The 26,437-nt window shown below is 38.9% G+C and overlaps 1 protein-coding gene across 1 annotated transcript in view; it reads right to left on the reverse strand.

Moving 5' to 3' along the window:
- The window catches only part of SLC28A3 (solute carrier family 28 member 3), a 45,766-nt gene extending 20,721 nt beyond the window's left edge, over window positions 1-25,045 (reverse strand). The window contains exons 1-8 of the mRNA XM_040541187.1: window positions 24,893-25,045; window positions 17,675-17,776; window positions 12,947-13,029; window positions 8,676-8,767; window positions 7,015-7,204; window positions 4,379-4,523; window positions 2,592-2,705; window positions 984-1,061 (exon numbers count right to left, since the gene is read on the reverse strand). Coding sequence (XP_040397121.1) covers window positions 984-1,061; window positions 2,592-2,705; window positions 4,379-4,523; window positions 7,015-7,204; window positions 8,676-8,767; window positions 12,947-13,029; window positions 17,675-17,776; window positions 24,893-24,949 — 861 coding nt within the window. The 5' untranslated portion in view covers window positions 24,950-25,045. The remainder of the gene's footprint in view (window positions 1-983; window positions 1,062-2,591; window positions 2,706-4,378; window positions 4,524-7,014; window positions 7,205-8,675; window positions 8,768-12,946; window positions 13,030-17,674; window positions 17,777-24,892) is intronic.
- Window positions 25,046-26,437: the final 1,392 nt, after the last annotated feature.

Below are 26,437 nucleotides of genomic sequence, written 5' to 3' on the forward strand. Positions count from 1 at the left end.
CGTATAAATGTTCTTGATTCCAGACTAGTGTCATGGCATGGACTCTATGTGGGAACAAAACCAGACAGCATGCTGTTACATGGTAAAGAGCACAGAGCTGTATTACAACAGTTTCCCTACAAATTCTAAGGGAGAGCAGGGGAATCTCCATGGGATCACATGAATGCCAGACATGACTCAATGCAATTCTTTGTGCTTATGCATGGGCCCCTTCTACTAGGTATAAGGATAAAACTAGGCTCTCCACTTCTACAGGGGCAATGTCTGTGAGGCAGTGGTCTACACAGCACTTTAGAATAGGACAACGTAACAACATAACATAATATAGCACCTTTACTTGTGGATGGGTGGGAAAGATAGGCTTGAGATAATATTTGTTTCAGCAGGACCAGAGAGGAGCCTTTTAACCTATTCCTTGTAGAAACATATCCCAAAGTCTTGTATACTTGTGATATATGTTGCTGTAACTGGACTAAACAAGTGTAACCTCAGTCAGCGCCTGGCAGTAAATGAAGGGCTTCATCATAGAATCACAAAATCACAGAATGGTTTGGGTTGGAAGGGACCATAAAGATCAGCCAGTTCCAACCCCCTTGCCATGGGCAGGGACACCTCCTACTAGACCAGCTTGCTCAAAGCCCCTTCTAATCTGGCTTTAAACACTCCCAAGGGTGGGACATCCGCAGCTTCTCTGGGCAACCTGTTCCTGTGCCTCACCACCCTCAGATTAAAGAATTTCTTCCAAATATCTATTCTAAATCTACCCTGTTTTAGTTTAAAACCATTACTCTTTCTCCTATCATTACAATCCCTGATACGCGAGGTTTCCAAAATTTCTATTCAGAGTAGAACAAGGAAGAGTTTTCCTCTTAGCTGATCTGTTTGGTTACTGCACTGGTATCACAAGATATATATTTCCCAAGCATACTCGTCCTTTCTCTGTTGCCTATCTGTCTATACAGCATATATAAAAGCTTCCTTACCTTAAAAGCAAATAAATGATCTGTATACTTTTCACCGAACACAAACTTAGCACCTGTGTCAGAGTACTCCAGAAAAGTCTACAAACAGAAAGCAAAGGAAATTAGTCATAGGCTCCATGTCCATGATAAAAAATATGCAAATATTGCTAGTCCATGTTCATGATAAAACATATGCAAATATTGCTAGTCTTCCTGCAGCTATCTGGTGAGGTCTGAGGAGCTTGTGCTCTGCTCTTTATGAGTCCAGGCTTAACTGACTGTGTCTGGCTGAATCAGGGGTCTCTGCTCTGTTCCTCTATGAATGCAGATTATTTCAAACTGTGTAGATGAAAAGCACAGGGCAAGCTTTCCTGTTGCACCCAACAAAATAAAGGCAATAAACTACAATAAAATAAAAATGTATTTTTTAATCCTGATATTGTGGTGTATTTCTACACTCCCTTAATGTTAATATGTACAATAAATTACAGTTTAAATTTAATGGTTGAACTAGTGAGTTGTGAAAAGAGTAGCCAAAAGCTGTCATAAAAGAAGCTTTTTCTTTTTAATTTTGGTAATGTGGTGCAGTTTTATATTCCTGATGACAACATATGCTATTAATGATTCTGTTTAAAATGGAAATGTAATAGCCAGAGTAACGAGTTATGCGAGGAGCAGCTGTAAACTATCCGGAGCTAACAAAAGGGGGCACTAGACCCACTTCAGTCGAAATTGGAAGGGGAGGCTGAGAATGTAGTGACAAAACCCGGATGACTCCTGCTGCTTGCAGATTAGCAGCCAGACAGACGTCAGACCTGTGCCTTCACTCTCTCACAGAAACGGTACATTCTGCACTGTCTTGATTTAAATGCACTTAATTATCTGTACTGTGAAGAACAGTTGTGTGAGTAGTATCCCTGGGGTGGAAAGTCTGAATGTCCTTCAGTGGGTACTCTCTGACCTGCTTTTTGGATTTATCTTAATTATTACCTTTCAGCAATGGACTTTTTAAAAAAGAAATTGTGCCTGCAGACTGCTGTAGAGATACCTGTGGCAGGATCTTGTCACCTCCCTAAAGATCCCTTACTGCTTGCAGCGAGCTGTTTTGTCTGGTCCCAACTGTGGATTCTGCCACTTCTACTTGAATTTAGTTTTTTACATGTTGTGAGAATTATGAAATGCCACTGTGACCACGACCATGGGCTATTCTGAGGATAATGATTGTTCTGCCTTGCTAAATCCCAAGGCTTTTAATCACAGCAGCATTATCAGAAGGATGTTTTGGAGTTGGACCAAGTCTAAGTTTCTATAAGTGTCATGGAAGAATAGTTTTTCTGTGTATTTGGAGGGATGCAAGTTATGATTTTAATCCAAGGAAAGTAGAGGCACTAACAAACAGAGTTACTCTGGTCATTACTTATCAAGCTGTCCCACAAGGTCTTGTGCTAATTGGGCAAAACAGAAATGAGAAGATTGAATTCAGGTTGTTAATTACCACTCTGAGATCTCAGTTTTTCTCAGCTGGGGAAACATCCCAGGGCAAATGGATCATTGCATTGCCAGACTGCTATGTAAGAATCTTAAGACAGAAAATGATATAAAAAAAAATGTTTTTGTCCAGTAGTTTACCTGGATCTGAATTCCTAGCCAGTTAAATACATCAAACCCCACTTTGGTCCTCAGAAGAAGAATTCCAAGAATAAACTGCATTGCTATTCCCGAAAATACAGGTCTCCAAACAACCTAGATGGACAGAAAAATAAAAACAATAAAAAAGAAGGAGAGAAACCACTTGTTATTTAAATATATAATAATATACTTTAGATGTTTGTTAAAATAATGTAAGGATTGTCTGGCTTACTTCAGGGTAGCAGCAGCAGCTGCCAAAACATGTTCAAGGGGGCTCAAAGGGTCTGAGATGTGGTTGTCTGTATCTGAGCTAGATGCTGAAAACCTGTCTAGATAAGTAAGAACATGTCCATTTCACAATTACAGAGTGCAAGTAAACAAGGAGAAAGAAAAGGAGAAACTGTTCTTCCTGTGTTAAAGATGTTAAAGCTTAAAGATGTATGAAATATACATGATGGCAGCAGACAAGTGTTACTTTGACATGATTCTTCTTTTTTTTCTTTTTTTTTTTTTAACTGGAGTGGAAACATCAGAAAAAAAATTAACTAACCATAGGGACACTTCACATATCTGGACTGGGAATAAAGTGATTTTACTATTTTTAAAGTAATTTCAACCATATTTGTCTTCCCCAGCTTTAAAGAGCTTGGCTAGTTGAGAGCTACTTAGTGTTGGCTATTGCAATTCATATGATATAAAGGCAGTTTGATTGAAAAACTGTGGCAGTATGTGACCAGTCACTCCTTACTATACTTCAGATTTCTGTTCTGCTGCCTCAGTAAACATCTTTGTTTTGTGAACACCGAATCTAAATCTGATAACTTACAAGGCAAAGAGCTGAGATGGCACTTGCTAATTTATTCAGATGATATTTGAATAACACAAGCCAATTAGGTGTAACAAGAACCCCTGGGAAAGCACAAAGGATTTGGACCATACAAGTTTTCACCTCAGCTGGAGGCAGTAGCAGTTGTAAAGGATGGGGAGTGGCAGGGCCACCAGTCCATGCTGAGGGAGCTATTTCTGTGAAGCAAATCCTCAGCACAAATGTAGGAGTGTTAAAAAAATGTTGGTGAAACGTGATGACCCGGACAGTAGATTAATACACAACCAGTAAAAGCAGACACTATATGGTTGGCATACACACAGGGATAAAAGCTGAGGTGAGAGGTGTGGTGGCTGAATTAACCCCGTTGTAGTATCACAGCAGTGCAGGGTATTAAGGTGGACATCTCAGCTGGAAAATTAAAATAAATGGCATCAACAAGCCTATGGGAACACGTTAATGAAATCTGAGGGACGGAGCTTGGCATTTGCAGTGGGAATCAAACTTACGAGGCAGTAAGAACCACAGAAGAGGAGCCCATCTCCAGTTGCACTCAATTTGTGTTGATATGACAATAATGTATTCATACAAGCACCTGTGACATCTTGGGAGCTGCGGTGAGCCTGCTCTGGTTGAGGCACAGAGCAAACTGCCTAGCCTTGCCATGATGCTCTGGGAGCAAATGCATCTCCATCCGCAGACGTGCTAGTACAAAGGACAGGATGTAGCCTCCCAGAAAAGTGAGAGCCAGCTGCCGGTACAGCCCTGTGTGTGCTTCCCAAGATGTCAGATCAGAATGGCTTTCTTCAGAAGTAAAACATGTCACTGTGCTCTGACAAGTTTAAATTTTGATGTTCATAGGATTTAAGATACTTTTACTGAACTCGGCACTAGGGTAGGGAAATAGTTTTGAGACATTAAACTCAAAATACAAAAGTTATAAAATAGACTAGATACTCACTCTGGTTGGGTATTTGGAGAAAATAAACATCAAGACAACATACATCACAAGCCCACCAAAGGAGATCATCTGGCGGGATCCCTGTTTCGCTGTGTCAAAGATGAGCCAGAGGATGATAGCTATGATAAGAGCTGCACACAGCACCCTGCAAGAGAAAAAAGTGTCAGGCATGACATTGTGAAGGAGACCAGACATTCCTTCTCCCCTTGTCCCCTGTACATTTACAGCTGTCTGTGAACGAGAACTCTGAGCACGTTTTAAGCTGAAATGTTTAGCAGTACATAAGCAGGAAACCATACTTACTTGTGCTACTCATGCTACTCTAACAGCAACATCCCTTGCTGGCATTTAGAATTGTTCTCCGACCTGTCCCCAAAGTCAAAGTGTGGGGAAAAAACAATAAAACACAAGTGACTTTTGTCTGAGCATTATTTCTGTTAAATGAAATGAAAATTTCTTCTCACTCTATCCTCCTTTTCCCTTCCTGTCATCTCTCTTGATTCATTTCTTAGATCTGGGCAGGTCAGCCTGATCGTGTGGTTTTCATTTCATTTCATTTCAAAATGAATTGTGCAGTTTAACTGGTGGGCCTATGAAATTCGTGTACTTTGCAACTGGCTGTAATCTGTTTAAAAAATAACTTCTAGTCATAGCAATTTTAACCATCTTAGAAATAACAAGAGCACTGTCCACATCTGTGTTCAGTGTTTCTATGGTCCCCACTAACATAGAACTGTGTCTGGCTTCCTGTCCTGGTTTCAGTTAGGATAGAGTTAATCTTCTCTTAGTAGCTGGTAGGGTGCTATGTTTTGGATTAGGATGAGAAGAGTGCTGATAACATGCTGATGTTTCAATTGTTGTAGAGCAGTGCTTACACCAAGCCAAGGACTTCTCAGCTTCTCGCTCTGTCCTGCCAGCGAGCAGGCTAGGGGTGCAGCAGGAGCTGGGAGGGGACAGACCCAGGACAGCTGACCCAAACTGGCCAAAGGGGTATTCCATACCATCTGACGTCATGCTGAACAATATATAGGGGTGGCTAGCCGGGGTGGGGGGGGGGGGCCGGCTGCTCGGGGATAGGCTGGGCATCGGTCAACGGGTGGTGAGCAATTGCATTGTGCATCACTTATTTCGTACACATTATTATTATTAATACTATTATTATTATTATTATTATTATTATTATTTTCCCTGTCTTAATAAACTGTCTTTATCTCAACTCACAGGCTTCACTTTCCCATTTCTCTCCCCCATCCCAGAGAGGGAGTGGGGAGGGTGAGCGAATGGCTGTGTGGTGTTTAGCTGCCGACCGCATTAAACCACAACACTTCCGTATTAGGGTAACTATCCCAATGACAGTCTGAGAGACAAGGACATACATCATCCCATTTACAGACAGGAAGATTAAACAGGGTCCCAGTTCTTTCATGTTACCTATGTCTAGCTGTTGTTTAGCTTCCAGTGATACCAGTGGTACCTAGATAACCAAATTTTGTTTTTAGACCTGGATCAAAAATACTGCAAACTAGCTTCACAAAATGTTTTGTCCACTGCAATGCTAAATAACACTTTCTGCACCTGAGAGATTTTCTGTCTCCTGTAGGAATCTGTGACCTACAGTTAAGCACTTGATCTGACACACGCCATTTACAGATTGCAGCCTGCATAATAATACAGCACTTACTGACCCTGACTTGTTCCATCTGCCCATCAGAGTCCTCCTGGTCTTTGTGCTCCTCCTCTCCCCAGAGATGCTGCCAAATTGTCTAACATAGGTACTAGTGTGCAATTGCTCTCTAATGTGACTCGGAAGCAGAAGCACTACAATCTTTATAGCATCTTTCTTAGAAATTCCTGCTCCTGGGGTAAAACCATATAAAAATCTTAAAACGATTCATTCAGGTTCATTTTCCTGAACCCAGAATGACTCCTCCTTAGAGCTTTTTCTCCTTCTGAGAGAAAGTGATGTAGTTGAGAGTGAAGGTGACTGACCACATTCATTTTCTTTTTAAGGATTTTTTTTTGTCCTTTGGAAACTCTGTGGGCCTCCTTTTACACCCCATTTACCCAGTAATAAGTTAAATATTCCTGATAACTGCTAAGGAATATTTGGAATAAAAAGCAACCATATCTAAATATCTACCATTTGTCTACTGGATAAATGTCTACAATCCCAAATAAGATTGTATGACCTTATTACAATACCAAATGTAGCTGGTATGTTTTGACGCCTGAAGATTAAAGTAAAAAAGCTTAGAGGTCATTGCTATGGGGTATGTGAACAAGTAGTGCTTAGATAACAGACTTCAGTTCTCTGAACAGCCGACAATGACACATTTTGGCTTGTAGAATGAATGCAGCAGACATTATCTTTCTGTAAAGATTCCTGACACCTGACTACTGCATTAAAATATTAAGGGTGTGCCTGACATCTCCAAACTGGAAAAAAACAAAACAAACCACAAAAAACCTATATTTATCATTTGGTCTTATTGCATTTTCTTTATGATTGATCCATATTGGCTTATGAGCTTATGATCCATCCCATGGCTTATGGGCCAGAAGTTTAAAGAAAGATTTAAAGGTAAATTGACTAACACTTTATTCTTTTATATAAATAGGTAGTCATTCATATTTACCATTTCAGCCAAAACCACTGTTTCTCCAAATATCTTTCTCCAGGGGAAAAAAATGCAGCAACTCTGTCTTCATACTTCGCTACTAAAAAATCCCAGCAGATGAAGACGACAGCTAGGACAGTAATGATGAGGAGAGGAAAGGCCCTCTGAAAATTCAAGCTGCAGGCCGCAATAACTACTGCCAAGTAAGCTGTCACAGAAACGAAAACACATATCAGTCTGGTCTCTTTGAAAACACAATCAGATCTTAAATTCAGTGTTAAGGATGTGGCTAAACTCAGGCCTGTGCTTATCTTTTGATTGCCTTGAGTGCTTTTCTGACTCTTGGCCTAACTATTGAGAAATTCAGCTTTCATAAATAGTTTTGTTACTTATGTTTATTGATATGAAACTGCATTGCTGGAAAATGGTGGAATTGTTCTTTGGTAACTTTCTTTTGTGAAAGCAGAATATATATACCTTGGCCAGGTCAAGTTCATATAAGTTATATTAATCATTTTGGAAAATCAAACACATCTATATAGCTGCTTTTTTCCTGTGTAAAAATAGTGAATTGAAGAAAATACATCTTGTTTCTTCTTTCACAAGAGGATGAGTTTATCCAATAAAACTTGAAGAAACATTTAAAAACATTTGCCAATTGCCTGATTTGATTGCCCTCTGAACTAACTGGGAAGCTTAAAAGCAGTTTATGTATTTATTTCATAAAGTAGTTATTAATCATTCGTCATTTGGCAGTTTCAATGCTTATACATGCTGGCTATGGAAAAGGTGGTTTTAAATACTAATCTGATTTTGTCTATGACAAATAAGAAAGAACTACTGATTTTTTTAAGGCAAGTTTTTTTTATGGAATTAATGTATGAACCCCTGACATATTCTTAGAACTCACCTCCTTTCTTAAGCCAGGATACTTCTGTACTATTACAAAGCAAGAAGAGCTGATGCTAGTTGGAAAGGATATTCTGTATGTGAGTCTCTTATATAACCACTTTACATTATGCTGATACCTATCAAATGGGCATGTTTAGGTCTACATGTTCTCACTAAGTGTTCAAAAGGAAGATCTTAAAAATAAACTTTGTGAAGTTGAAGAAAACAAACCAACCTACTGGATAATTAGGAAAGTAACAAACAAGAATAATTGAATGACATTGCACTACATGCTGACATACAACACAACATTGCTTAAAGCAGACATTTGCTGTAGGTATTGAGTGATATGGATTAGAGCAGAAAGCTTTCATTTCTAGCCTGCTGACTTATGTTCCATCCAGGTTGTTCCCTGACTCTTTTTAGAGGAATTTCATCGATTTGAGCAAGTTCCTAACACTGTAATTTAACTAGCTTCTTGAAGATGGATATTAATTGAGTAGACATGGAGATTGAACTACCCTTTTATCCCCTGAAAAACAGTTAGTCAGAGTTAAAACATGCTAGAAGAGCAGTGTAGCAAAGTTTGTGGTTTTGTTGTGTTTGGGAACGAGTGGAGGTTTGAAATCTGGAACTTTCTCTGGGACTAAATTCACTTTTACCTCCTTTCAAATGCATTTTTTAAGATAGTCAAGAGTTTTTGTATCAGATAGAAGAAAAGCATAATGTACAACCTTGTACAGGTAAATAAGTAAGGCTTCAGCAACACTAAGTGTAATATACTGTACCTGTTATTAATATTCCATAGATCACATAGTTGATTCTGGTTTTATGTTTCTTGCAAAAATCACAGGCTTTATCATATTTCTTTTCTAAAGGCCTAGGAAAATGTGAAAAACAAACAGAACAGAAACTTGAGTTATAGATTAAAAAAGTAGTTTCCACAGGAACATCAGGTTAAATTGACAAAAATTTCTCTGCTGGACTATTCTTCACCAGAGTAAGAGATAAATTTGGAACCCTAAGTGCCAAAGAAAATAATTTTGATATCTTCAAAACTTTTTTGGGAGGGAATTCTCTTGTTTGATGTTAAACAAGTAAAAAGGAAAATCTGGCAGGTATCTGAAGGGCCGAAGTCAGCAGGCCAGTTCTGCCAGCCTCCACAGTACAGTTCTTCTGTGAGGAGGCCTGTTTTACAAGGTTAGTGCAGACTAGGTAGGTAGATAAAGATTCTGTGTCCATTACTAGTCCCACAAAAGTTGTTAGTACAGTCAGCCCAGCACTGCTGTGTGGAGAAGTGTTGCTATAGTTGCGAAGGCCCAAGGGAATAGATTAGAGGAGGTTTGAAGGAAGGCTGAAAAAATAATTGTGTGACATTCCTATGAAAATATAACATTCCTAGAAATAAATAATATTAAAGAGTTTGTCTTAAAGCATGTAGCTTCCATCTGCACTTGTGGATGCAAAATAACCAGTATCAATCTAAAACATTATAGTGTTCACAGATGCTTCTGGATTTGAAAATTTGTTATTTACACTAACCTTTAATCTAAGACTCATCAGTTCATAGAAGGTAGAATAATTTTTAATATTTGAATGTCCTTTCCTAGTGTCTATTAAAATACAAAATACTTTTTTTTTTTCTTATTTTTTTCTCATTTCACCAAGAGTAACACAAAGTGATTTCATGAGAAAGGCTGAGATTTAGGGAAATAGCAGTTAAGGGAATTAATTCAGCACAGATTTCCAATGTTAAATACACTGATGATGTGGGTGTATTTTAGTTACATAAGCTTTAGCTAAATAAGTGCCTCAGTATTGTTCAAGCTGAAAAAGAAATCACAGCTATAGCTTATGTCTCTCTAAAGTGGTGCCTCATAGCCTTAACGTCTACAAAGACAGTGATGTGTTTAGAGTAGCTAATCATCCAGACTGTACTTGTTGGGAAACTAATTGTAGCTGGAGTCAGATGCATGCTGAAATTCAGCATGAATACCCTACTTTTCTGCACTTTAAAAAAAAAAAAAAAGGAGAAAAACAAGGAATATTAACTTAATTTACATTAGCACTCAGTAGAGAATGAAAATACGTGTTCAGTTCAAAGAGTAACAGGACCTCTGAGATATCTTGATAGCTTTTTATATTTCAGGTTTTCTTTGTTTATTTGTTTGTTTGTTTTCCTAGGAATTCCTGTTACTTCACAAATAATAATTCTTTGCTTTTACTTTTTAGAACATTAGGTTAGCCACTCAATCTCAGGAGAGATTAGATATAACAGGAAAAGAAAAGAAAAGTAGAAATGAAAGACACTGGCATGAAAAAGCCAGAGTGACTTTATCAAGTTTATTGTTCTTCCGTCAATAAAAAAAAAAAGAAAAAAAAAAGGAGAAAATAGTTGCTATTATCTGTTACTATGTCTTTTGAGTCCTTTAAAAGACATAAAAGGCATTTAAAATCATTATTTTAAGATTACAATTCTTTATAATTTCTTATTTAATCTAACATCTTTCCCTCCTTTGTTATTTTAGTTTTTAGTGGTTATCATGTTGGTATAAGCATATCTTAAAAATTCGGGCATATATGTTATAAATATACAGCTCTGTTCTGAAAGGGGACAAAAAATCATCTTCTTAATGAAGTTTGGTTACTTCACTAAATAAACATTGTTTGTTAAAGGCTGACCCTAGGGGCTTAAAGTGCAGCACACTGCTGTTGGCTTTTACTTAATAGAAGATGTTGAAAAAGCAGATGTCATTTAAGCACATTAAAAGAGAACTTTAATGTGAAACATTTTTGTATACCAAAACTATTTTTGCTTTCATTTTGCATCTCAGTTAAATCCTTGTTCTGGTCTGCACGTACTCTCCAAGTGAATGCTACCACCTTGTGCATATTGCATATCATTGTTATCCAGACTGATCTTTCAAAGGTTTTGCGTCTCGGATCACAAGCTGTTCAGTTGAAAGAAATCGATGCATTTGAAATTAAGGGGCACTTTGTGAATACTTCTTTTAACCAGACACAAGGAATACATTAAATCACATTAGGGCATGCTTTTAGAGCTACCTTGCTGTTGTCAGGTGCTCAACACAAAAATAAACTTAGACCCCAAGAACAAATCCAACAACACAGGACAAGCAGTAGCCTGAATATAATTAAAATAGAGAAAAGTGCTCTTCAGCTTCCAGTCTGCAAACAGCTTTTGCAGCTCAAGGCCATGATACCTTCTGCTATTGGAAGAACAAGGGGACCTAGGCCCTGTGAGTTAAACCTGTTAGCCCTTGGGTCTCCATAGGAGTACAAATAAACCAAAATAAATGACAAACATACAGTATTTGTCAGAGGGCTGGAGCACCTCTCCTATGAAGGAAGGCTGATAGATCTGGGGGTGTTCAGTCTGAAGAAGAGAAGGCTCTGGGGTGACCTTATTGTAGCTTTTCAGTAACGAAAGGGGGCTTATAAAAATGATGGAGAGGAACTTTTTGCTCAGTCAGATAATGACGGGACAAGGTTTTAAATGGTTTTAAACTAAAAGAGGGGAGATTTAGATTAGAGGTTAGGAGGAAATTTTTCACTCAGAGGGTGGTGAGGCACTGGAAAAGGTTGCCCAGAGAAGCTGTGGATGCCCCATTCCTGGAAGTGTTCAAGACCTTGGATGAGGCCCTGGGCAACCTGATCTACTGGGTGGCAGCTCTGCCCATGGCAGGGGAGTTGGAAGTTGATGATCTTTAAGGTCCCTTCCAACCTGAGCCATTCTATGAGAATGACTATTTCGTCTCTTACCTACCTCTGCCTCTCTCAGGGCAGAGGCTGAGGTCTGAAGAGGGCAGACCTTATACGTGCACTTCTGTGCCAACATTTGCCTGTGCAATTAATTTACTTCTGGGTAGACACCGGATACTTGCCACTGGTGACTCTTAGTAAGTCGTTCTGGTGTTTGATCTAATAAATATCACCTTTTGTTTTGGTAGAGAAGACCCAAAGTGTTTTAAACAAGAAATTGTTTCATGTTATGTACTGCTACAGGAATGACAAAATCGTCAAAGAACACAGAATAGAAACGAGAGAAAATTCAAATGATATCTAAAGACTTTTGCTGGCTCTTTGAAACAGTATTTTAATAATATGATGTCAACAGCAAACCTTATCGTATTAAGAAGTCTTTAAAGTTCTCTCAGTACAATTCAGAAGCATAAATGAAGTCACCAAAATTACTGCTTCTGTATATAAGTGTATCATTTCTACAAGCATGAGATCATTTCAAGTAGTTCAGTTTGAGTTAGACAAACTCCTATTTAGGATATCCAGCAAGTCAGTTCCTAGAATATGCTGATAGAAACATAGGTTCAAAGCTGAAATGGCATAATGTATAATAGAGTGCAGAAATAGAAATCAGCAAAAAAATTGTGTGACTTCTATGAGGATTTATATGAAGTTTCAATATGACAGAAAAATATTAAGACGTTAAAGTAAAATTTTATGTATTCTATCTTAAATTTTTGAATTTCTTATACAGGGTTTGTAGTTTTTGCCAAAATACTAATCCACAAGTAAAATGTATACTTTCACTGTGTAGTCATTTAGTGTTACTGCTAATGAAATGTAAAATTTCTAACAGATCAAAATGTTTTTTTTTTTTAACATCTATTCTACTCATAATTTGCAGTGGGGTAAATAGGTAAATAGCTATGTAAACTGAAGTAGTGAATCTGACAATAGTGAATCTTGCACTTCCTGCAAGAGCATACTGTTTAAGGCCTCTTTTAAGAATGCCCTTACAGAAATATTGGACATACAGCTAATTTTAAAAAGAAATAAAATTGCTCCTTTAATTTGCAAGGTTTTAGAAGTGTTCCGTAATCATATGCCAGTTGAAAGGTATAATCTTTTAAAATACAATGTGTTTCTGTATTACCCAAATTGTGATACAAAAGTCTGTGTTGCACAGGGACACAGCTGTAAAATTTTGAGCTGTTGCTCCAGATGCAGAAACACTGGCTGCTGACTGCTTAGGCTGGAATAAAGTCAATAGAACACTTACTCATCCAAAAGACATTACCCTTTTAAGTGTGGTTGTTCCTCAGCTGCTGAGTTGTGTTTGTTTTCATGCAGATCACTCTCAATATTGATGTGTTCATCCGTCTGGAAAACAGATCAGTACCAATGCTGTGAGAAGGGTGCATGCTTGTTAAGTAACGTGAAAAACACAAATCCCCGCAGGCAAATGGCTGAAGCAGTCACAAGACTTCCTTCTGTATTGTGAGCACAGCTCCAACTCTCCTTTCTGCCACCAAGGCTGTGATAACTAGCAGGCAAATGCACTAGTTAGACCATGACTGCCAACTCACCAGTGTTCCGAGTTACAAACTTTTCCAAGACTTTCACACAATTTTGAACGAGGAAATAAAGGACAAAAACCCTCTAGTGTTACTTGGAGTTAAAGACGCACCTGTACAAATTAGCGTTGCATACCTACTGAAGAGTGAATGCTAGGGGTGGGGATAGTATGGTTGCCTACTAACCAGATCACAGAATCGCAGAATGTCTGAGGTTGGAAGGGAGAAGGGACCTCTGAAGATCATCTAGTCCAATTCTCCTGCCAAGCAGGATGACCTACAGCATATTTTTAAGGATGGCACCCAGGAGGGTTTTGGGTATCTTCAGAGAAGGTGATGCCACAACTTCTCTGGACAACCTGTGCCAGTGCTCTGTCACCCTCAAGTGCTGAGATCGCTCAACACTTCCCATTAGTGACTGCCTGTTTTTGTTACTTCTCTATTTGCCAAACCTTAATATGGTTGAATGGAAATTTTATTTATGGAGAATGGTTAAATTTTAGGGGTTAGCATTTTAAACAATTAGCTAAGCCAATTAATTTACTCGTTAGGAAAGCAACAGAAACTTGAAATTTGTCCTGACAGCACAATCTCATCAGAGATACACCTTTTTGCTCCACGTAAGTCTGTCTCCTAATAACATCCATATTTTGAATAACCACAGTGTGATCTCAGCTACAAATTCAATAAATTTTGCATGTTTTGTTTTCGGCCAGCTGTGCTGTGGATGGGGCAGGCCTGGGGGGTCTTACAGCTTTTGCATGCAGGGTAGCCTGGGGCTCTGTGTCCTGGCATGGCCTGGGATGCTGGGGGCCTGCTGTTTCCAGGCCCACGTGCAGGCAAGCTGGGTGCCTATGGCAGTCTGGATTCACATGGCTTGCAAAAACAGGCACTTGCACTGATACCTTGCCTTCGCCTTGAAGCTTATTTCACTACGGCCAGTGGGCCTAGCATAAACTCCAGAATGTATTCCTGTTTCGTACCTGGATCTCCCTTTGTAGGAAAACATCCATTTTTCCTCCTATCCTTAATTAATTACTTTAGGTTACTAATCTTACCTTGAAGTATATATTTGCAGTCTAATATGGCAGTTTCTTATCAGGAACACTACAAAGCTCTTCTCTTAATCTCTCATTTTGAGCACTTGCATCTTCTGGATAGTTCCCATTTCTCTGCCAAAACCACAGCAAATTTTGTTCCAGTGCTGCGCCAAGCATAGGGCTCTCTCTGTCATGCTTGGTGGCTGTCCTCATGGCATCTGGAAGCTACATGGCTTCCCTGATGTTCCCTACATGGCCGCTGGGCAGTGGCACTATGCTGCTCGGAGGCACACCAGGTGCCTGTCCCACCCATGTGCACCTCGGTGCTCATGGCAGGCCATGTTCAAGCTCTGTGGTGGGGCCTGCAGTCAGCGGGGACCCAGGTGAGCCCTGGAGCATTTGAAGGCGGCACAGCAACTCCATTGCTGTGTGCCTTGCTGCTGTACTGCTTCTGGTTTTAACACCCAGTCAGAGCAGCATGACCAGTCATGTGCTCCACGCTGGAGACTACCACAAAAGCAAGCAGTGCTTTCCTTCCATGCTGGGTGATGTGCTACCCTCTAGGGAGGAAAAAACCCAATGCAGCTTGGAGCAGTGGCAGGCTGCGTGGGAATTTACCTTTCCTATGTCACAATTATTTATGCCAGCCCTGTTCCCCAGGCTGCTTTTTGTATACCAGAGCATGCCCTGGAGCATGACCCTGCCTTTGGCCTGGCTTTTATGCCCATGCTGGGGCCTCCATTGACAGTCCTGGCAAGCCCACTGTTTCTAGCAAGAAACTTGAAACAAAACAGCTCACGGGCACAAGACAAAGGACAGATGTATGGCCTGTAATTAAAATGGTATGTAGGAGTACATATGTTGAAATTGCTATTCATTCCCTTACAACAAATCCCACTGAAACACAGATAGGAATCTCTCAGTCCTCTTAACTGAAATTTCTACAGCAGGATGGGTGGGACTCATGTGACTGTGTGGAGCTGCACTCTAAGTTACATTAATTTCTTTCTGTCTTTGGTATCAACTATGAAATAGAGCAAATCTGAAAATGCAGATGTTGCTGCCTGCTGAATTGCTATTGTTTTGGTAGCTGGGAGCACTCCTCCCGGTAGCTATAGAAGATGGACTTCTCACTTGAGGGACAGTGAGTGCAGAGGGTATTGGTTGATTGATTGATTGATTTTTCCCTGGGCTTCAAGTTATATTGCATGCCAATGCTTCTCACAGATTTTTGATTATGTAAATAGAAAAAGCTCAGGCCTATGTTATAGATCAGGAGTGAATTGTCCTCTGGGTTGAGGAGCCGTGCATCCAGTTTTGCAGATGACTGCACTTCCCGTGGCACCTTGTCCTCTCTCCAAGCTGTAGCATGATGCTGATGTTCCACATGTCCCTCCTCCATCCCTACCACCATCACCAACCTACCTGCTTTGTGTTATCCAGTCGAGACTGTGCTCCCTTGTCCCTTTTCCCCATGCCGTGTTGTCCTCCCCAGGCAAGGAGGATCACCTACTACCTGCACCCTGGCCCTTTAAATCTGTGGAATACACTGGTGCCATAAAGTTTCTGGGCAATGAAAGCTGGGAAGGAGTATTTGTCTTGAGAATGTCACCTATTTTTTTCTACTATTGATTCAGTATTTTTAAATTTTGTTTCATTGTAAAAAGCATCAATCCATATCTTTTCATGTTGTTTACAAGGTATTTAAATAGGTCTAGAATATTATTATGTTATTATTGTCACAAATTATTTCCTAAGTCTACATTAAAAAGTGTTACGAAAATCTGAAATCAAAGAAGTTTAGAAAAAAATCAAAGTATTTAGAAAATCTGAAATCAAACCACTTTGTATCTAACTCCATGCAGATGCACGAGGGAAAAGGAGAATGGATCCAAACCATTTTCTTTCTTTTTCTTTGGCCAAACATAAAGCCAGATCTGGCTCCTGGGGAGGTGTTGGTCCTTGTTGAGGCTCACCAAAGCACTGTATGGAGGATATAGACTTCAACCACCAGGGGCATAGCAAAGTCAGTCTGCTCCAGAGTCCCCAGATAAACTCTTCTGCCTCAAGGCATGGTGTGCCTTGAGAACGTGTCGGTGAGGATATGTGTATATGTAGTATATTTGTACACAGTACTGGCTGAATGTTTTCAGCTGAACCTTTTCAGTTGGAAAGCAGCTTTTTTGACTTAAAATTGAGCTTTCATTGACTGCCACAAATTTTCTTAAATTTTCAGCAGTTTCCAACAGTTCTGAAAGTCCTCTTTTCTTTTGATAATTTCCTTCTTGATGACTTTTTTGAAGAGGCAGATATAGGCATTGTCTACCACATTCCTCTCCTAGGATCCAGTTTCCAGGTCTGCATATCAGAATTGCATGAGTGATCCCTTCCATCACTGTAAATTTGGAATCACTTCAGCTTTGAGGAGCACAGAGGAGGCAAACATGCCTTTGCTGCCTCTGTTCATATGAAAAACCCATTGGAAGATTAATACCCAGCATCAGGAAACCTCTGCTTCTTATGTGTGGCTTCAAGTACCGTAAACAAACTTGATAAGTAAGTATGATTACAACATGGTTACTTAATGTTTTTAACAAAAAAATTCTGAATAGCAGATTATTTTCTAAGTGTGGATGTGGAAATATTAGTATATGACACTAGAAAAATACCTGCTTTTGGCAAAAAAGCTCCATGTGTTGTTTTTTTTTTTAATGTTACTCCAGCCTTTATAGTGTGGCCCACATACAATGTGGGCTTAGACAAACCTACTAGTAAAAGATGTCAAAATAGACATGTTATTGAAGTCATTTCTATTGTATTCTCATCTTTTTGTTTGTTTGGTTGGTTTATTTTCTTTGGTCTATCACAAGTCAGAGCTGTTGCCTCCAGTTTGAGTTTTTTTGAAATTTCCCCTTTTTCTGAAATTTCCCTTATTTTGGATGAGCAGGTATTTAACAATATCTACGACACCCTGTATGACTGAAAGATAGTATCACTAAAAACAGTGTTTCCAGGTAGTCTCTTTCAACATCTCAGGAGAAAATACTTCCAGTTCAGCATCTTGTCTCCAGTATTCCCTCTGACTACCATTTCTGATGCCTGTTGTATATCTTGCATGAAGCCATTTCGGCATTAGAAAACTTTTTTTTTTTCTTGGATCCTACATGTCCTTATCGATTTTCTATTTTGTTTGTATATTTGTTGTTAATTTATTTCTGAGAACAGAACTGGCTTCCCTGTAAGTTTATGAATTTTAAATCAAATTCATGTTTTGTTAAAATATCTGTATTGGATGTGCTATCACAGCAACTCACATTGAATTTGTGGTTTATGAATTTACATAAGATTGTTCTAATACCTGTATTTATTTTACCTCTCAAAGGAAAAAGAAGAAGAAAGTAAAAAACATACCTTATTATTAAGTACAGTTTTGTCCTTTTGTGAATTCTTGATTTTCTGTGAACTGTCTCCAATACTGTCCTGATCGATAATGTCCATGTCTTCGGTGTTATTCTGGGATACAAGACCGGAAATTATCTCAGTTCACATCAAAAGCTGAAAGCTTTTCTTGTGTAGAGTGAGAACTGATTTATCCTGATGCTTGCACTTCCGTGTTTTACTTTAGTCTTACAGAAGAGCCCAAAACTCAGTGTACAAAACTAATGTGTTCAAGCCCCCACACTGCTGCACAAAGCTTTGTTGGTCATGGGTGGAGCTTGGCTAATGTGAATCTGCTGTTTTCTTGATTGAAACTAACATCTTCTGACAGTGCTGCCCTTTGCCCTAGGAGTGGTTTAGAAGGCTTACAAAGATTTGTCCATTCTTCCCACCAATTCTAAAATGGCCTATTTGGACCTCCCCCTGATGTTAGTACCTTTGTTCAAGACAATGCCATCTATTAATGCATATGTAGTAAATGTGTACGTTGTTTTAACATGTACTTCTATTGTTTCTGAAATAAACTCTCAGAGTGTCTTTATAGACAGCAGTTAGATTTACTACATAAGTTCTCTGTGGTATGCCTTTTATAGAATCATAGAATGGTTTGTGTTGGAAGGGACCTTAAAGATCACCCAGTTCCATCCCCTGCCATGGGCAGGGACACCTCCCACCAGACCAGGTTGCCCAAAGCCCCATCCAGCCTGGCCTTGAACACCTCCAGGGATGGGGCATCCACAGCTTCTCTGGGCAACCTGTTCCTCACCAGCCTCAGAGTAAAGAACTTCTTCCCAATATCTAATCTAAATCTACCCTTTTTTTAGTTTAAAACCACTACTCCTTGTCCTGACACTCCACTCTCTGACAAAGAGTCCCTCCCCAGCTTTCCTGCAGGCCCCTTTTAGATACTGGAAGGCCCCTTTTAGGTACTGGAAGACCTCCAGGTCTTCCTGGAGACTTCTCTTCTCCAGACAGAATGACCCCATCTCTCAGCCTGTCTTCATAAGAGGTGCTCCCGAACTTTGTCTTCATGGCCACAGGCCACATCTTCTGTAGCCTGTTATGACCACAGATCCAGCAACATGCCAAGTCAATTCTGAACTTAGTCAATCTGCATTGACATAAGGAAGAAGGAAGTTAAAAACAAATTAGAACAAGTTGGATGGGAAAATCCTCTTCCCTCTAGGCTACGCTGAAAAGGTTACAGACTTGATCCATTTACTTTGAATGTTGGCAAATAAGAACAGTGTTATACAACTTGCACATTCTGTTGTACGTTACTGATTGGAGTTTCCTGTTTGCAAAATATTTGATTAAATGGCAAGGGCATGGATTTATCTTGTACTTGTGCTCCTTCAATGTCTGTTTGCTTCCCTGTAGACAAGCTGTTTATTCGACTAGTCTTTTTGAATAACTACATTCCTTGAGCTTCCCTCCTACCTTCTCCTGGGGTTTTGAGGGATAATTGGTTTTATAGAGAGTACTTCTAGCACTTGCTTTTGGTTGCACTTTTAACAAAGGCATCCACTCAAGAGTAGATTGTTTTCCACCCCTTCCAGGTAGTGATTTAAACAAAATGTTTGTCAGAGAATCCAAACAGATGCTTTAACTGTTTTACATTTAAGGGTGGATCATTACTTCCGCTCTGGAGATTAGGGTGCTTAAGCAACTCAGTGCAAAACAGATGCTTCAAAAGCAAACATTTTAATTTACCATGTTGGATTAGGTGGATTTCGTGGATTGCTTTCAGTCAATTGAAATGAAGTCACATGATTTATAGTTCAAAACTTTTTAATTCTTTTAATATTCAGTGCAGCTTAAGACCATTAATCTGAGGTGTTCCAACATCTACTGTCTGATTAACCAGTGTCATCATTCTGAAGAAATTTAAATGAATGTTAAATACTGAAATAAAAGGGGAAATTTTTTTGATCCATAATAATAGTTTTCATAATTTTCTGTCAGATTATGAAATTCAGCATACAGGATCGAAAGTGTTATCCCAGAATGATGAATATCCATTATCCATGCCTTAAACTGAGGTTAAACAAATCGCAAAGACAGGAGATAAGGTAAATAAAAGACAAAATAAAAAATGTGTAGTGCCAGATTTAAATTTAACTGGCTAAATTTTCATGAGATATTTTGAAACAGGCTGTAAATTAAGCTCACCGACCTCTTAGTATGTTAGTTTTCTTTAAAAGCTTAAGTTGTCTGTCTTCTACCAGTAGGACAGTCAGATGGTATTTGAAATGCAGGATAAAAAAGTTACAATGATAGACTGGCAGAAGCTGGCTGTACAAAAGAAATAGAACAAGTAAGTGTATGAGGACCAGAAAGCAAAATTCAGAAAAACTGAAAGAGGGAGGATAACAAAGTATACATAACCCCTGTAGCTGTGGCATTCAAAACATCTGTTGATGGCAAGCTGGAACACAAAGAGGATAACAAAGACAAGAATCTTAAATATATTTACTTAGCCTCAGTACAAAAGTCTGTAGAGGTATGACTGGCTTTTACTATTTCCTGCAAGAGACAGGGTGGTATATCATAGTAGGAAAACACTTCTTAAAATAAATAAATAAATAAATGCCAGCATGGCTTTGGAAAGCAAATTTGGAAAATGTGAGAAAGGACTACATAGTTTCCTGCCTGTGTCTGATGATGTTATACAGTGCAATGCCTTCATAATTTTCAAGGAAAATTATAACAGGGATGCCCATAAAATAGGATATTCTTCACAGTGCATATACTCTTTGTTAGGCAACCAGACTTGAGTATCTAGGATGCTGTGGAGAATGCTGATAAATACTAAGAGAAATAAACGTCATTTTTATAGATACATTGTTTGAGTGGAATGGAGTATGAAAGCTGCATTTGTTAGGGCAGCACCTTATGCAGCATGCATAAAAGGCAGAGTTATATCTGAGATCCTTCCTCAGGTGAGCTCCTTAACAGCATGGTGTGCTAGGCTACAAAAACCGGTTCTGACTGCTTAATGCATCATAACACTGTCAGTCAGAGGCTAGTGAACAATAAATATTTATTACCTGTTATCTGCCCTTTGCATTGTATTTAGTTTATTTTTTTAACTCCCAATTCCTCCCTGAGTCAGGGCATTTTTTTCATCCCACTTCCGCTTACCGTTCCTTTATGAGCCATCTCTTTTCATCCCTTGAGGGTTGTGTGACTTCTTGTTTAATGTCATTATTAGCAGAGATCTGAATCATCAGAACTAAACAAGTAAAACCATTGCATCTTAAATGCAGGCTAAACACAAGCTAGGCAAATGCTAACATCTGAATATTAACGTTACTGTCGGTGTAGCTGGATTTGTGAGCAGAAAATCCAGTGGGAAGCTGCAGTGAACCTTTAGCCAACGCCATCAGAGAGAAGCTAACTGAATCAGACTGAAAGCAAGAGACACTGCAGCGTCTATGTACGTTATGACATTATTGTAGATATAGACACAATATATTACATTGATCTGTACACACTTAGCATGGACAGTCTTCTGGGTAATGATGAGACTATGAGGATAATGTATCTGTTGATGATTCAGGTTCCTTAAATTGCAAGACATATTTAAGGGAACAAAACAATTAAAAACCTGAATCTGATGGTTTAAACAATGCAGCAATCTGTTTATTCTAGCTATGAGTTTGCATCCAATGCAGGTAACATTTCCATGTAGGCCTAATGTTTGCATTGGGGTTTTATTCTGGGTACATTGCCTTGGAGTGTTTGGGCAGACTGATAGTGTGGCTAGAGCTATGTGTCTTCTTAAAATCAATACAAGAAACTTACCCATTGTAATGCACCCAAATGGCTGCTAGTAAGGGAGCCTTAAAATCAGTGAGAGAGAGAGATACAGTGGAGCTGTACATTTGGGATTTGCTGTGTGTTTTCCTTTGAGAGCATTACAAGTTGTGAATGTGAGAAAAATCTCAAATAATTTTCTTCAGACAGGATCTTCTGTGAAGCTATTTTATTCACAATTGCAATGGTGGGCGTCCTGCCAATTAGGAGCGCATTACAGTAAACAAATCATAACCTTTTATTCCCTATTACCTGACACCTGATCACCACCCCTGTTTCGTCATTGGCTGAGTACTACAGGTTCACAAGCTACTCGACGTTCTTCTATACCATATATGTACAATTTTTCTTTTTTTTTTTCAAGCCTTTAATTTCTCCCTTCCCCCCCTTTTTTTCCCCTTTCTTATGTTTTGAGAACCTGTGATCTTTGTTTTACTGTTCCCACACTGGTCATCCTGTTTTTCTCAAGCTTCCACCTTATTTTGGAACAGTGAGGCCTTCTACTGTCCACTTATCTACTTAGCATTTCTCCTTATTATGACTACACAACTAGCTTGGAATATAGAAAAGTAATTCTCTACTGCAAAAACACAACTTAGTTTCTCACATGAATGAGGAAAGAAAGTTGCTTCTGAGTCTCCCAAGTACTGGCTATATCACAAGGCAATAAAATAGGAACTGCAGTTTTTGCAGCTATACCTATGGTTCCAGTGGAATCCATGAAGCATACAGAAGTGGTAGCTGATATTTTGCAGGATCAAGCATTATAAGAAATGTAATTGATGGAATTAGTAGAACTTTACGCTACATGGATGCATCTCTGAAGGTTAACATTAGATAACTGATTTTTAAGGTCTACTATAGTTTGGTTGAAAAAGTTTTACACTCCTGTAATGTAGTGGAAATTCAATTATAACATTAAAGGATGTATGTTTAAATATCAATAGCCAATGTAAAATTAAAAAAAGCTCAAATAGTTATCCCCTTTGAACATTTGCATGCCTAGTTGAAAGACACATTACTTTGTTAACAACCTCTTCATCCCGTTAAGAGTCCCTCTACATCATCAGGCAAAAGGCCAATCATTCTTGGCATAATAAAGCTCAAATATAATCCATTCGACAGCACTTGTTAGTATTTAACCGCTTTGTAATAACATCAAGAGCTGTTTTCTTAACATATTTACTTTATAAAACAAACTACCTAACTGGGGTTTACTTTGTCCCTGATTTTTTCTATCACTTTGCAAGTTAATCATTAAACAGCTCAGGTACATCTGAAGGTACTTTTGGAGTGCAACCCCTCATTGGTACTTAAAAATGGCTTAAATGAATTTATTTTGAGAACACTTTTTGGTTTCGTGCTGCAGGGAAGATACTTAATACTAGAAGATACTATATCAAGGAGGAAGAAGAGTACTGCTTGTCCAAGAAAAGATCAAATACAAGAAAATAGGAAAAAAAATAGATGTGTTTCTTCTACACAGTGGCTTCTCCTGTGAAGTGTTTTTTGTTTGTTTGTTTGCTTTTGTTTTTCTTTATGCAGGAAGTTATCTATTTTCTTCTGTGCTTACTTTGCCAAGAGAGTGATTTATATGTTGAGTCAGAGATAGCAAAAATGTAAATGTTAACTTCTTCTGGTGTTCCAATAAAAAAAAATAAAAAATAACCAGAAAACCTGACTCAAGTCCCAGATTTCATTAATGGCTAGTCTCAGTAATTTTACGTTTAGATTATTTAAATCAAATGAGATGTCCATGCTCTTGCAAACCTCTGCTGCAAGCGGGAGAGGAACTCCTGGGGTCTCTGCATATTGTCCAGGTGAGGCAGCTGTCCAAGGCAGGAAATTAACTAGTCACTGCTCTGTACTCCACAGAGACTGCTGAGGAATTAGATGTTTTCCAGTTTGTGCCATTCAAGAGCATTTGGCACTGAGCTTCTGCAGCTAGAGGAGATGCTTCTCTCCTCTGTGAATCTGTATGCACAGATTTCGGAAGCTGACTTGGGCACCTGCGTTGTGTGCAAGCAAAGCCTGGATGAAGTTCTCACTTAACTCAATCATTTGCACTGAAAGAGACACAAGTTCATATTGCTTGTATATCTGCTCTGAATCAGAGATGCAACGAGGGCACTGTGATTACCCAGGAGAATGCCCTAACCACTGGGCTATCATGTTTTAAGAGAGTTATCACTCTGTCTCCTCTTGAAGCTGTCCCACTTAGCGTGAATTATTAACTATTGACTGGAGTAGGGACTTGACCCTAGCTCCTTTACATTCCGCAAATATTCCCCAGCTGGCAGGTTATCAAATCAGTCTCTTGTATGTGTGTCTCTATAGCCCAATGAATATTTAATTATTAGGACAGAGTGCTTGTATATTTATTGGTGTTAGAAAATATTCTGCATGCTTAGCTTCTGCAAACATTTTCTGCATTATTTGAATAGCGTTGGCTGATATTCATACCCACTATGTGCTGTCCTTCCTGTTAGCTGAGCTCTGTGACAGTGTAAGGATTGAAGGCTCTAGGATGACATTAAGGGATGCATTACCACTGGAGCATGCATCAGAGCACCAGGCTCTCCTCTGCCCATCCTACTTTCACTAACAAAGTATGGCAAACTGGCTAGGCTGTAGATTTGTGTTGTTTGTTCCTACTCTGATTCCTTTGAAAGTGCAGGGATGCCAAGCACTGAGAAACAATAACTGACTGGTTAATAGGTTTTTGTTTGTTTGTTTGTTTTTTGGTGCTTCAGCTTTTGAAATCTGCAATGTTTAAATATTTGTTAACATTCCCTCATGCACATAATATGAAGAACCTTCTGTGTTGGCTCCTTACCTCCACTCTGTGTTCTTCTCCAGAGCAGAACACACAGTTACACTTATCTTAATTGTGGAAGAAAGAAGATATGCCCCACTCTGATTGTATGATTATTTTTCCCATGTTATTAATATACATTGCTTTGATGAGATGTATGTCTGCTACATAATTTTGATCTCCTCTTCAACAGAACTGTAAATTAAGTATCCTCAGGAAAAAGCAGCAATTGATACAACAGATAGGAAAACAGGATGAGTTAGTTGTGAGACCTGTCAGCTTACCAAATATTACTGAGTAGGGAGACTTTTCAGAGATGTCAGTATACCAGATAGCAGATGAAGGGAGTGAGACGAGCTTATTCCTGAATGTGTCAATTGTGGCTTTTTGTATAAGAGCATTGTACTTTGGCAGGATATCAGTGCAAAGCATATAAGGTGTTGTTGACTATCTGCAGGCAGAGAGCAGAAATTGCTCTTTCTTTACTCTGAGGTAAGCCTTGTTCATTGTTTTTAAGTCCTTTCTCTTCCCTGCAAAGCAAAGGAAACCACGCTTACCTGGAAGGCCAAATTGCGCATTCCTGCGTGATCACGGGTGGTCTCCTTCAGCTCCATGTGCCTAGCATGGACAGGAGAATTCAAGGTGTGTGCTGAAAGCTACTTGTAGCACAGGGCAACAGCAGCCACCATCCAGTTAATCCATCCACGAGGTGTTCTACTGGCACTTGAAGTCTGGTTGACTGGAGGGACTCTCAGGTCGCTAGCTCCACCTTCTTGCTCCCTTGGACTGCCCCTTCTGACCTGTGTGAGAAACTCAATTCAAAGTTCCTTGGGACCAGAACGGAGGATTTCTGCATGCCCCCAAAAGCTGTTATCTTTCTGGGTGATTCCCCAAAGCAAATATATGTATTTACATGACTTTCTGGCTTTCCTTGTTTGCTTGGGGGAGTAAAAAGTGAATGGAAAATTTTCTCCACCCAGGTCTTTGAGACGTCAGCACAGGTTTTTTTTTGTTTGTTTGTTTTTGTTTTTTTTAAGAGCTATTTTCAGGTCAACTTTTTTAATGTTATTATGGCTCTGTTTTCATAGTGGTTAGGTATTTCATCTAGCAACAGAAAACATGAGGAAAGGAGCAGCAACTCCAGGACCTTCAACAAGTATCTGTTATGCACTTATAGTTTGCATGACAAATCTTATGACACAGGGTCATTTGGTTATCTGTCCTGACATTACTCACCTTTAACTGAAGTTTACTGTTTTTTACAGGTTTTCAGGATTGTTAGTTCCAGTATGGAAAAGTTACGTTCTTAGAACTGCTAGATGGGTCTCCTAAACATGTTTTTAGTCACCTATGGGCTTCTCAACAGCTCATTCTCTACAAGTTGACTGAAGATAGTAGAGCTCTTACTGACACTAATCTCTGACAAAATTTTGAGAAAAACATTTTTTTTTTCTTTGAAATGCAGCAACATATATTTACATACTCATCAGGTTCCTAAATTCCTAACTTTCTGCATGGGCATTGAAAATGTTGAGTTTTTCCTTTTCCTGTGAAAAAGCAAAAAATGATGTCCTGTTTTAGGAATAAAGACACAATTGACTAGCATGAATAAATGTATTTTTGGGAAAGAACAGTTGTCTGAAAAATAAGGTGACGCATCTTTCTGAGGAATCATCTAATCATGTTTTAATTACATTATGTATCATATACTTGCAGTATATGGTCTCTGAATCTAAGTACTGCTTAAAAAGAAGACTTTTTTTTTTTCTGTGCTTCAGTATGAAATGAATAACTTTAAACACTGAAAAACAGAACATATAATTAAGATTTTTTTCTGATGTCTCAGATTTTGAAATCATCACGTTTGTTCCTATTTGTATTTGCTCTGTGAATACAGCAATTTCTGTGACTAATTGCCGCTCTGTTTGCACACTATCTGCCAGCAAAAATAGCTGCAAATATCTTTAACAAGTTTGGTATAATTGCTTGCTGATTACCCTGTACCTCAGCTGTTTCTCTCTTCCTTTCTGCCTTCTATCTTCCTGCCAGTTTTGGAAGTGCTTTTACTGTCAGAGGGAAAATGCCGGAGGAAACATGACATT

Source organism: Cygnus olor, chromosome Z, assembly GCF_009769625.2.
Source record: "Cygnus olor isolate bCygOlo1 chromosome Z, bCygOlo1.pri.v2, whole genome shotgun sequence".
NCBI classification, from domain to species: Eukaryota; Metazoa; Chordata; class Aves; order Anseriformes; family Anatidae; genus Cygnus; species Cygnus olor.